Below are 13,593 nucleotides of genomic sequence, written 5' to 3'. Positions count from 1 at the left end.
ACGGATGTTGTCTGGCCTGCTGAGTTTTTCCAGCATTTTCTGTTGTTATTTCAGATGGATCTTGAGGCAATTGGGAAATGGGCCCATATCTGGCAAATGTCTTTTAATACAGATAAATGTAGCATGATGCACTTAAGCAAGGGCAGCTGCAAGCATGTATACACCATGCAGGGTTGCACGCTCAAGGCTGCTGACTAGGAGAAGGACCTGGAGGTTACAGTACTAGTCACTGAAGGTACATGACCAGTGCCGCAAGGTTACTGCAAAAGAAATTAGGCTGTTAGGATGTATTGCCAGGACAATTAGGTATATAACAGGAAATAATATCCTTGTCCCCTGCAAGGCCTTGGTCAGGCATCATCTAGAATTCCAGTTTTGATCCCCTCAAAGGTTGAGGGATATGGAAACCCTGGAACAGGTTCAGAGGAGAGCCACTAGATTGATACCTAGTTTAAGGGCTCTCTGGTATCAGGACAGGTCAAGGATGTTAGCGCTTTTTACTTTAGAAAAGCATTTGAGGTAAGTTAATTGAGGTCTGAAAATAACAAAAGAATTAGACTTGCTCGAAGTGAACAGGGAACTAAGCTAGATAGGTTACGATGGGCCAGGGCACACAAGTATAAGTTATGAAAGCAAAGAATTAGGTACTTTTCGTAAAATGACCTCTGGAATCGTTGCTGGCACATGCAATGAATGCAGATTCAGTGCAAGCATTCAGAAGGAGCAGGAAAATTCCTGAGAGTGGCTAACATGTCTACATATTGAAAGTAGGTGGGTCATCAGAGGTTGTCACACTTGACTGGCTTTGGGGGTCAGAAAGGAATTTACCCACAGTTTCTTCTCCTAAATTAGCCTAAATTTCTCTTTTTTTTGCCTCTCCCAGGAGATTGCATGGCTAAATTGGGGAGGGGGTGGGGAAGGAGATGGGAGTGATTGTGTACAGAAAATACACCATACGAGGATGGGATGGGTTTGATAAACCAGCTGGTTTTTAACCTGTCCTTTTTTGCATGTCCACAAAAATCCAATTCCTTGTGGCTACAGGCTTACAGCACAAACTGATTACAATTCAGTATAAAATCAGCAATTTCAGTCTGGCATGTCACTGCTGTAATGACTTTGTGATTCAGAAATAAGGTTACAACAAAGCAGTTGCCATCTGGCTGTGCTATACCCAACTAAACAACACCCAGCCTGAGCCATGCGATACTCAACTATACAACAGCAGTATGTGTACTCTGGTTACCGACCCTTATCCCAGTGGCAGAAAGGTCGGTAACCAGAGCACACAGATTTAAGGTGATTGGCAAAAGAACCAGAGGCGACATGAGGACAACGCAGCGGGTTGTTGTGATCTAGAATGCACTGCCTGAAAGGGTTGAGGAAGCAGATTCAATAGTAACTTTCAAAGGGAATACTGTACTTGAAGGGAAAAAATTTACAATGCTACGGGAAAGAGCAGGGGAGTGGGACTAATTGGTTAACTCTTTCATAGAGCCGGCACAGGCACGATAGGCTGAATGGCCTCCTACTGTAATGTTTAATTCTATGACAATACTTAAGCTAAGCCATGTAATGCTCAACTATACAATATCCAGCCTGGCCATAATATACATGTAATACCCACTGGAAATGTTATGTACGCTAAGTATGGTTATCAATCTTTAACTTAGACACTGTATTATCATTGTTATAAATCCCTGGGTTAAAGTTGCCATGTGAAGGTACGGCAAGAACTTTTAAGGACACAATGTGACTAAGAGCAGACTTTCCATAATTCTGCACCAGTATCAACTGTTGCAGACAGTGAGGCTGCGCTGTCTCCAGGCAGAAACCCCAGGAGGAAGGGGTGGAGTCGGGTTTTTCGAGCGGGAAAAGGAGAGCGACTGGAAGAGGAGAGGGCAGGAGCTCTGAAAAGAGGGCTCAGGAGGCAAATGGCTGCCGCATCCCGTCCCGGGCTTCCAAACTCGGCCGCCGCCCTTCGTATTAGTAGCACTGCATCCTGAACTGGCTGGCTGCAAATCACCAGTACCGGGGGATCGTCGTCTGAACCCAGATCTGCAAGGCAGAGGTCTGGGGAGAGCTGCTTGCCTCGTGCTGATGGGGAGCTACTTGGAAAAGCTGCAGAGAGAGAGAGAGAGAGAGAGAGAGTCACCAACTCCAGCGGCTGCTGTGTGCTCTGCATCCAGAACTCAAAGTGGGATTCAGTGATCGTGAAGAGAATTCAACGAAGGGGTTCGGAGTCGTAAGTCTTGCAGACATTATACATACCATGAGCTCCAACTTAAGCGCGCCAACGAAAGAGTGCACTCGAATTTGGACACAGGGACAGTCCTTTGAATCCATGTAAATAGAGAATGTATGTTTATTATGTCTAGAGTCATTCTAATGTATGCAAATGTCTAATTTAGTTCATTGACCTGTAATCTTCTTATACTGTCTGATGTTAAAACTATAAAGTAAGATAGTTAGAATTAAGCCATTGTAGTAGTGATCTCCTTACTGGACTATAGAATACTGTCTACAACAGAGACCACATCTCACATATATCTAAAGAACCGTGAAGGGGTTACATTTTGGGGGCTCGTCTGGGATTGTGGTCTATTTATGTCAGTAAACTAACAGTATTGAATGCTCATTGCTAAGAGAGTGGTTTGTGGTTTCTACTGGGCTGTTTGAGCATAAAAGATGGATGTTATTGAGGTTGAAGCTTGGTGCAAACGGAAGCAGATAGCTACTACCCATGCCATTGTGCTGAATGGTGTTGCTAACGATGACCCTGATGATGTCTTGCTAAGGGCTCTAAATTGTGTCAAAGCCTTTGGAAAGGTTAGGATAGTTGAGCGCTGCTTGGATACAGCTACCAAGAAGCAGTTTGTGTTGATCCAGACATCAGAGAACCTGAGAAGTCATGGTTTACCTGAGGCAGTTGGGCTTTCTGAAGAGGCTGGTCCCTGGCCAGTTCAGTTTGTCCCTATTACTACTAAGGAAGAAGAAGGGTTTCAGACCAAGTTGTTGTCATTCTTGAGACAAGAAGGAAAGACTGTTGCTGATGTCAGTCTGATACGTCCTTCGGCCCTGGATATGAACACTCAGTTGGTCAGTGCCATTAGTTCTCTGGTGGATAAATGCACCAATCTGCCCTTCGAGGCTCAGGGATACCGTAAGCTCCGTATGTTCTCAGGAGTGAGACCAACTCCCAGTGGGGAAGAGGAGTACGACGCCTGGGCTGAGCAGACCCTGCCTCTGCTAGAGGAATGGCAGTGCAGTGACAATGTGAAGAGGCAGAGAATAGTAGAAAGCCTTAAGGGTCCTGCTGCTGACATAGTAAGATTCTTAAAGGCACAGAACACCTCTGCTACTTCCTTTGACTACATGCAGGCTCTAGAAACTGCCTTTGGAACTACTGAAACCATTTCAGATTTGATGGTCAGATTCAGAAGCACATTCCAGTGTGAGGGAGAGAAGCTGTCCAGTTATCTGTTGAGAATAGACAAACTGCTGCATTGTATGTTACGGAAAAGAGGGATTGAGTTGCCTGAAATGAATCGGTTCCGCATTGAACAGGTTGTGCGAGGTGCATTGCTCAAAGACGTGACTGCTCTTCGCATACGCATGACCCATAAGTTGCGAGATCCACCTACCTTCACCGAGCTGCTAAGGGAAGTCAGAGAGGAGGAGGATATGTTTCAGGCCCGGAATGTAGCAAAGAGTGCTGTGATGTCCAAGCTTGTGACTCCTGTTACAGTTCCTACTCCTAAGGGTGATGTCAACCCTGAGATGGAACAGCTGAAGAAGGAAATAAATGTCATGAGAGCCGAGATGGCATATTTTCGGTCTAAGCCCAACACAGAAAGGGATGACGCACGGGTGCAAAAGGTTGAACACCCTGTGAAGTCTAACAGCAAAATGAATGATTCCTCTAAAGGATATCCCCATGAAGGAGATAGACCTGGAGTCTTTTGTTATAACTGTGGAAAGGATGGACATTTCAAGCGAGAATGTAGAGGTGAGGAAAATCTAAAAAAAGTAAATGACCGTCTCATAAAACTTACCAAGAAGTCGGGAAACTACAAAGGGGCACAGTAACAGAACGGCCTGCTGTCCCTGTAGTTAAGACACGTTCCGCTAAGTGCAATAATAGACGAGGGGATATGAAAGACATCATACCTGAAGGTTTAGTAGGGCCGAGTTCTGCTGTATCAATGCAGATTGAAGGCATTTATACTAAAGCTATCCTCAACACGGGTTCTCAGGTTACCATACTGTACAGATCCTTCTATGACCGATACCTGACGCATTTGCCGTTAACCCCAATCAGTCTTCTGCAGATCTGGGGCCTTAGTCCTGCTGATTACCCATATGATGGCTATTTGTCGCTGAGGTTGGAGTTCTTGGAAGCTGATGTAGGGACCACTGAGACCATTGATGCACTTGTGTTGGTTTGCCCTGACCCCATGGTGAAAGGTGAGGTTTCCATACTGGTTGGCAGTAATACACCCATAGTGAGACGACTCCTGACAAGCTGCAAAGAGCAGGGAGGTGAAAACTTCTTGAGCACCAGACACATTCACCCTGTTTTCAAAAAGGCTTTTGAGAAACTGCCTGAACTTTCTTCCGACGTAGATGATAGCAAAAGAGGAACTGCATGGTACGTTCGAGCCAAACCTATCACCCTGCGTCCTGGAGGAGTGGCTAGAATCCCTGGGATACCAAAATTCCCTGGAACGCCAGGTACTGAAGCCATTCTGATAGAATCACCTGATGATCCTGCAGAAGAGTCACGGTTCCCAAATGAGCTTCTGGTGAGACCAGAGTTGCAGACCTCGACAGCTGTGATGTCAAGGAGAGTTACAGTGACCGTGAGGAATATGTCAGGCAAAGGAATCACATTAAGGAAAGGAATGCCGATTGCGCATCTGTTTCCTGTAAATGTACTGTCGTCACATGTGAAGGAAGAGTCCAAAGTTAACTCAACCGGAGATCTGACACCCTCCTCCTTCAACTTTGGAGATTCACTCGTTCCTAAAGAATGGGAGGAACCTGATGAGTCGGAAGATGAAGAATGGGATCTACGGTACGACCTCCCAGAAAGACGCATAAGACAGAATCTGGATGAATTGTCTGAACCACTTAGCTCAGACTTGGACATGGTCTGGGAAGAACCAGATGCTTTCGAGAAGGAGATAAAAGAGACTGAAAGGCATGATAACAAAGGAACCAACGCCTCCAACGTAGTTGAAGGAACTGAAGACCGGGTATCCGAAATAAGGAGCTCACAGCGAGTTAAGAAGGTTCCTGAAAGATTGACATACAGTACACTAGGAGTGCCAAGTGTAATGATAGCCCCTACGGTTCGATATGTTACCTCGCTTTATACATGATTGGGAAGTTCATTAACCACTTATGTGTAAAGTTCATTAGTCATGGGGACATGCCTATATTTGGTAGGGGGGGGTGGGGGGAGGAGGGAGTGTAATACCCACTGGAAATGTTATGTACGCTAAGTATGGTTATCAATCTTTAACTTAGACACTGTATTATCATTGTTATAAATCCCTGGGTTAAAGTTGCCATGTGAAGGTACGGCAAGAACTTTTAAGGACACAATGTGACTAAGAGCAGACTTTCCATAATTCTGCACCAGTATCAACTGTTGCAGACAGTGAGGCTGCGCTGTCTCCAGGCAGAAACCCCAGGAGGAAGGGGTGGAGTCGGGTTTTTCGAGCGGGAAAAGGAGAGCGATTGGAAGAGGAGAGGGCAGGAGCTCTGAAAAGAGGGCTCAGGAGGCAAATGGCTGCCGCATCCCGTCCCGGGCTTCCAAACTTGGCCGCCGCCCTTCGTATTAGTAGCACTGCATCCAGAACTGGCTGGCTGCAAGTCACTAGTACCGGGGGATCGTTGTCTGAACCCAGATCTGCAAGGCAGAGGTCTGGGGAGAGCTGCTTGCCTCGTGCTGATGGGGAGCTACTTGGAAAAGCTGCAGAGAGAGAGAGAGAGAGAGTCACCAACTCCAGCGGCTGCTGTGTGCTCTGCATCCAGAACTCAAAGTGGGATTCAGTGATCGTGAAGAGAATTCAATGAAGGGGTTCGGAGTCGCAAGTCTTGCAGACATTATACATACCATGAGCTCCAACTTAAGTGCGCCAACGAAAGAGTGCACTCGAATTTGGACACAGGGACAGTCCTTTGAATCCATGTAAATGGAGAATGTATGTTTATTATGTCTAGAGTCATTCTAATGTATGCAAATGTCTAATTTAGTTCATTGACCTGTAATCTTCTTATACTGTCTGATGTTAAAACTATAAAGTAAGATAGTTAGAATTAAGCCATTGTAGTAGTGATCTCCTTACTGGACTATAGAATACTGTCTACAACAGAGACCACATCTCACATATATCTAAAGAACAGTGAAGGGGTTACATACACAATTACAAAATACCCAATGTGTCTATGTTATACCCAACTAAATACCGAAACTGTTCCCAATTTGACAATACTCAGCTTGGCCATGCTAATATCTAACTATACAATACCCAGGCATGTGTTCCCTTCATCAGCACAACCCTCAGCTTAACAGGCAAAATTACAATATAAATTATAAAAGGAAAATGAGAAAGTTTGATTCTCACCCAACATCCTGTGATGAAAGTGTAGTTTTCCTAAACAAATTTAAAAAACCAAAACAAATGGTAACTACAATGGAGATTGGCTTGCCATGAACATTTAAAAAAATACTTGTCAAAATAGGAGGATGAGGCCGCAACTTAAAAATGTAAAGGTTGCTTTGCTAGAAGATGTTAATATACATGCAAAATAAATATTACATTGTGATAGAATGCAACATTAGACAACCCATCTTTCCTACAGTCACACCTTCTGAGTGTTTTAGCATTATAGAAATGAAATTCACCAATGGCATATCAGACATGATATTTTTGAGGTGGAGGAAAAAGGGGAAGATGGGAAATTTAAACCTGATAAAAAGGTACAAACACTAAAAAGATAAAGCACAAAATGTCGCTCTAGGCCCCAAGTTCAGGAATTCCATCTCTAAACCTCTCCGCCTCTCTCTCCTCCTTCAAGATGCTCCTTAAAAACTCTCTCTTTGACCAAGCTTTTGATCATCTGTCCTAATATCGCTATGTGGTTTGGTGCCAAATTTTGTTTGATGACGCTCCTGTGAAGCGCCTTGAGATATTTTACTATGTTAAAGGTGTAGTATAAATGCAAGTTGTTGTTGTTTTACTTCAAATAAAAAAAATTAAAAAAATCAAAGCAGTGGAGCAGAAAGTATGAAAGTAGATTGCATATAATGTTAGGTAAGAATGGAGTACTGACGACTTCCAGTCATGACTGAGTATCATGCTGATGGCCAGGAACTGGGTCTTTATAGATAGGCATGATGGAATTCTATCTATAAACTTTCTACAGCCCCTGAAAAAACACAAGGCGAGGCAACAGGCGCTTCCTGCTGCCCAACCCTTAGTCTTTACTGGCAATAAAGGTGGAAAAGCAGTATTAAATCATTCCTGTTTGGACAGGCCAAAAAAAATCCTGAGAGTGAACTGGTAGGCAGCCAAAAAACTATTTTTAGTCCGGTCTTACTGCGCAAGTACAGCTTCGCCAGACAGAAGACGAAAAATTTACAAGATTTATACCAGTGGGGGAAAGAAATTAAGTTTGACTGAGAAACACAGGACTTTGTGAACACAAAGTAAAGTTGTTAATTTTTGCCTCATATGGAACGATACAATTATGTTGAAGATAATGGCCCAGAAATTCGGGTCTCCATGAGTGAGTACGCACGGGCCTGACGGAAGTGCCGGTTTTCTGCATGCACTGCGCATGCGCGGGAAACCGGCACTTCCGTTCCTCTGAACGAAGAAGTTCAGAGGTCGAACGCGTGCGCAGGAGAGGCTGCGCGTGCGCTTTGAACTTACGTTTTTTTTTATAAACAGGTTTCTCCGGGAGGGCAAGTCTGCAGGATTTAGAAATGTAAAAAGCAGGCGTAAGGCCTGCTTTTTACAAGGTAAGTGGTCAATTAATTAAAATTAAAACATTTTTTCCACAGGTTTATTATTTTTAAATACTTTAAAGCAAAGTAAGTTTATTTTTAGTCCCGTTAGAATATAAAATCATTTTTTTCAAAAATTTAAATTGTTTAAAACAGTTATTTAATGTAATTTATAGTTTATTTAAAAAGCGTGATTTAAAAAAAAAATTATTTGAAGGTTTACTGCTATTTTGGGGCCGTAGTATTTATAAGTCTTGACAGGTCTTCTCCTCCGATTGGCTGCCCATGGCCCACGTGATCCCAGGGGACGCATCGCACTAACTACGCCCGAGACACGCAAGCATTGCGCGCCGGCAGCTGGGCCAGGCCCCGGATCGGAATTCCACGGGGCCCTACAACTCAATGGCCAGCGCACAAGGTAAGTGCAGGTCGGGGGCTTGCACCCGCGGGAAGCCCCCGACCCGATTTTCTGGGCCAATATGTTGTAAAATGTGCATTATAAATTGGTCTCAATAAAATTAAACTTAATCTGCAATGCAATGGCTGCTAAGACTACAGTGATGTTTGTGGTTCTACTATAAACCAATAATACATCAACTTTCAATATGCTAAGCTGGCTCCAATAAATTTGTAGCGGCTAAATACACCAGCCAATAGGGTACTGAGTTATACAGCCCAGAATCTGCCAGTCGAGGCAGAGCCATCAGTTCTCAACAGGAGCAACATGGCCTGCGAATGATCAGTGCTCCTGAGCTCAAGGGGTTTTGGGGGGGGGGGGGGGGGGGGGGGGGGGGAAGGGGCAGGGGGAGATGTACAGTCAGCCAGTGTTCCTGCTCCCAATTGCTATCATGCACCAGCTGCTGGAACGTGAGGGGACAGGGATTGGCATGATGCCTCCATGGTGAAACAGCCTGCAGGCACTCTGAACAGGCTTACACATGAAGAATGGCCAGTTGACAAGGCACCAGAAACTTGTTGGGGTATGGTTTCACGCACATCAACAAGAGTCGGCGCCTTTAGGAAAAGGATAAAATTGGTACGGTAATATGGTTAGTGAAGTAAACTGACTTGATTGATGAAACTATGAGAGCAAAATGCTGTTGCCTGGATAGCAGATAGAAAACACAAATCTGCTAGAACAGTGTGCCTCGCAATATCAAGTAGCTCTCTATTTATAGAACAACAATTTAATCCACTGAAATTCTCATTTTGTCACACGAGTTCAGAAGCACATGGGGGTTCCTGCATTATGCCAACATATACAGCTGGACTGTATGCATAATCCAAGACAAGCATTATACTTTTTGATTCAGTTAGATGTGTTACTAAAACTATCAGATTAAAGAAAATTTGAGTTTGTAGCTTCTGGCGTCAGTTAGAAGGTACACTGACTGGGCAGACTCTGAAATTGATCATACTTGAATTATTCATGAGCTTGGTACTTTATTTTGTTATAAATAGCTAAACAAGATTCAGACGTGAATTTTACAGATATGGGGAAAACGTAGCCTGTTTCTCTTCTCCTCTCTTGCAGAGACATTGATTCTTGCTGGAATATGGTTCCATAGATGCCAAAAGCCCTCTGGTACAATGAATGTTGGCAGGCTAATCAACCATGGACAACATCACAGCTGAGACCAATTTAGTCCTCAGCCAACAGTCCCACACAAACACTTTCATTTAGAAGCAATCAGGAGCAGTAACCCTGGCTGGCTTTTCCCATCCAGCAGCACGGAGATGCCTACTGCTGCTTTTTCGAAGCATGAATGAGTGCCTGGATGAGTGCAGCTCTGACAAGAAGCTCGACACCATCCAGGACAAAGCAGCCCGCTTGATTGGCACCTCAACCACCACCTTAAACATTCACTCCCTCCACCACCGGTGCACTGTGGCTGCAGTGTGTACCATCTACAAGATGCATTGCAGCAACTCGCCAAAGCTTCTTCGGCAGCACCTCCCAAACCCGCGACCTCTTCCACCTAGAAGGACAAGGGCAGCAGGCGCATAGGAACACCACCACCTCCAAGTTCCCCTCAAAGTCACACATCAAATATATCACTGTTTCTTCATCATTACTAGGTCAAAATCCTGGAACTCCTTACCTAACACTGTGGGAGTACCTTCACCACACAAACTGCAGCAGTTCAAGGCGGCAGCTCACCACCACCTTCTCGAGGACAATTAGGGATGGGCAATAAATGCTGGCCTTGCCAGCAATGCACACATCCCACAAATGAATAAAACATTTTTTTTTTTAATATATAAATGATTGGGTTTTTTAAATCTTGTGTTAATTAAGGAACCTTTTGCCTAAAGATTCTAAAACTTGTGATTATGACCACGACATTTCATTTAGTAAATCTGAACAGTCACCTGAATATAATTGTACAGACTGTACTGAACTTTCTCATAGCAACAAGCTCTAGTGTTGATGCATCATGTCTTGGTATGTCATGTGCAACAGGATACACATTACAGAAACCTTTAACTTCTGCTAATGTAAACAGATAAAGAACTAAAGAGGAAAAGGAATACTTTTTTTTTTTTTAACAGGACGTTAAATAAAAAATGTACTCCCTGATACAACAGTTGCTAAAGACAGCATGTAACAGTCATACAGACAGTCATAAGAACCCAGATTTACCTCCAGTTAGGTAGCAGGAAGAATGACAGTAGGAGTGGTACAATTGGCCTTAGGATAGAGAGGAGATAACAAACTATCATGGTCCCTGCTGACAGAGAGGAAGAAAGGAACAGACACTGAACCTTAATGCAATAATTAGTAGAGATGACCAAAAGTTTGATTGAAGAGATTTTTTTTTGAAAGACTTGAGAGAGAGAGAGAGAGAGAGAGACAGACAGATTGGTTATCAAAGATATGTCTACCCAAAGGCTACAATACAACTCTTCATACCTGCAGCGGTGATGATGCTCAGAGCTTTCTGACGGCGACTGCTCTGTTATTGATAAGGAGGTTGTTGACGACAGGGTTGTTGCTATTGAAGCTGTAGTTGCTTCTTCAAATGAAGGGGGGGTACAAGGAAGGAGATCCGGCCGGCCTAATAGCCCTAAAACAATGGAGGGATTAAAAACTTACCAATAACATTAAAAGAAAAACACTATTTACCACACCATGAAGCAGAATTATTTTTAACTAAAATAAAATAGAGTTTCAGCTTAATGCCTTGCGCACCTAACTGCTTTTAATAATGTATTGGTTATTCTTTACATATTACACAGAATATGGAACCTTAAAATAGATTGGGCTGCTGGTGCAGATGACTTCCACTCGAAGGTGGTTAAAGAGACGTGCTTCACAAGCACCTTGCCCAAATCTTTAACAGCTCACTAGGATCTGGGATTGTTTCCTTGGATTGGAAGGATGCTCATGTAGTTCTAATTTTCAAAAAGCGTGACAAGTCAGATCCAAAGAACTATAGGCTTATTAGTCTGATGTTAGTTATAAGTAAGACGTTTGAAGGGAATCATAAGAGTTGCTGTTTATGATCACCTGGATCAAGGAGTCATCAGAGACACTCAACACAGATTCTGGAAAAGAAGGTTGTGTCTTACAAAGGTGCTAGAATTTTTTGAAGAAGTTACTAAGTTAGTGGATGCCATTATTAAAGGCTTTCTGAAAATCCAAATAGACAAGGTACCCCACAATAGGTTACCCTGCAAGCCAGAATGTTGTGCAATCAGTGGGAAGTTGCTACAATGCATTAAGAACTGTCTGCATTCCCGTAAGCAGAAAATTGTTATTAATGGCTGTGGATCTGCTTAGAGGCCAGTTAACAGGATTGGTGTTAGAGCCATGTCTGTTTACTATCTTCAGAAATCAACTGAATATAGGCGTTAGGGTATGTCTGTTTACTATCTTCAGAAATCAACTGAATATAGGCGTTAGGGTAATGGTCCGCAAGTTTGCAGATAAGAACATTTGTGCAAGTGTTAGGATTGTGGAGGACAAATTTCTGCAAGCAGATTTAGATGCGCTAGAGAATGGACCTGTGGTAAACCACTGTTATACCTGTCTGTATGTGTATTCCACTAGGTACAGGTCTGGACATGCCTCGGCTGACTCCTCCCACTATTCCAGGTATATGAGTGACTACCTCCCAGTCCCTTAGTATTCTGGACGGGTCGACCACTCGAGACAAGACCTTCATTCTTTAGTTAATAAAAGCCTGATTGTTACTCACTCAACCTCAGTCTTTTGAGTAATTGATGGCGCATCAATTTTATTAACTAAATTTTCTATAATGGAGAAGATCCTCACACCAGCATGCCTGGACCTGGACAGTCGGGAAGCGGACGCTTCCACCAAGTTTGCTCACTGGCTCACGTGCTTCGAGACATTCCTGACTGCCTCCACTGCGGTCGAAACGGATGCGGACAAACTGTCTGTCCTGTTCTCCAAGGTGAACCACCGAGTGTACTCAGTCATCCGGGACGCGACCTCGTACACAGCTGCCCTCCAGCTCCTCAAGACCCAGTACACGCGCCCTGTGAACGAAGTATACGCTAGGCACCTTCTGGGGAGTCGCAAGCAACAACCTGGGGAATCGACTGAGGAATACCTCCAAGCACTGCCCATGCTTGGCCGGGCCTGTGGGTGTAAGGCGGTAACGCCCACTAAGTACACGGAGGAACTGATCCGGGATGCCTTCGTAGCAGGCCACAGGTCCAACTACACCCGACAGCGACTGCTGGAGCAGAGTGACCTCACCCTCAACAAAGCCTCCGACATCGCACTAACGCTGGACGCAGCCTTCCGGGGCATGGATGCCTACTCCTCTGCACCGTGGACGCCGCTGGGAACGACAACCTGGGACACGGTAGGGCAGCCCCATAGCACCGTGCCACCCCAGCCACAGCCCAACAACGGCCCAACTACCGCAGCAGTGTCCCAAAGCCAGACAGCACTATCCCAAGGCCAGAAATGCTACTTCTGTGGCCAGGCCAAACACCCCAGAGCGCGCTGCCCGGCGAAGAATGCGACCTGCTCGGGCTGCGGGAAAAAGGGACACTACGCCAGCGTCTGCAAGGCCAAAGCCACCCCGAACGCCAGCAGCGCCGCGTGTGGGCCGTGCGAGCCGCCATCTTGGGCCCCCAACAGCGCCGCGTGTGGGCCATGCGGGCCACCATCTTGGGCCTCCCCAGCCATGTGCGAACCACCGCAGCAGCAGCCATCTTGGACGACTCCAGCCACATGGGAATCATGGACGCCGCCATCTTGGACACCAGCCGGGACGCAGCAGACCGCCAACCCCCCCCCCCCCCCCATCTGATACTCGCAGTGACACACCGACCCCTACGCTGGCCTCTGACGCTGGACCAAACGAGACCGCACCAGCTAGCTCGGTCCAAAATGGACGTTAAGGTAAACGGCCATGCAATAAACTGCCTTTTTGACTCTCAGTCCGTAGCCAGCAGCCTCCAAATTGCCCGCCGCGCACCAGATGCAACCTCTCCACACTCAGAGTCCCACCCCCCCCACTGTTTGCTAACCTCACCCCCGACTGTAAGCCCATTGCCACAAAGAGCAGGCGCTACAGTGCCGGGGACAGGGT

General features: G+C 45.2%; 1 protein-coding gene across 3 annotated transcripts in view; it reads right to left on the bottom strand.

Moving 5' to 3' along the window:
- LOC147108276 (phosphatidylinositol 4-phosphate 5-kinase type-1 gamma-like) overlaps positions 1–13,593 on the bottom strand; it is a 164,166-nt gene that overhangs the window by 52,502 nt on the left and 98,071 nt on the right. For all 3 annotated transcript variants that reach the window (XM_086004836.1, XM_086004838.1, XM_086004837.1), the window contains 2 exons: positions 10,935–11,088; positions 6,636–6,665 (listed from right to left, as the gene is read on the bottom strand). In XM_086004836.1, coding sequence (XP_085860962.1) covers positions 6,636–6,665; positions 10,935–11,088 — 184 coding nt within the window. The remainder of the gene's footprint in view (positions 1–6,635; positions 6,666–10,934; positions 11,089–13,593) is intronic.

This window comes from Somniosus microcephalus, chromosome 13 (assembly GCF_052327205.1).
Source record: "Somniosus microcephalus isolate GS21.2 chromosome 13, FLI_Smic_1.0, whole genome shotgun sequence".
In the NCBI taxonomy this organism is placed as follows: domain Eukaryota; kingdom Metazoa; phylum Chordata; class Chondrichthyes; order Squaliformes; family Somniosidae; genus Somniosus; species Somniosus microcephalus.
Note: the sequence above shows the minus strand (reverse complement) of the source record. Positions and strands in the feature narration are given on the sequence as shown.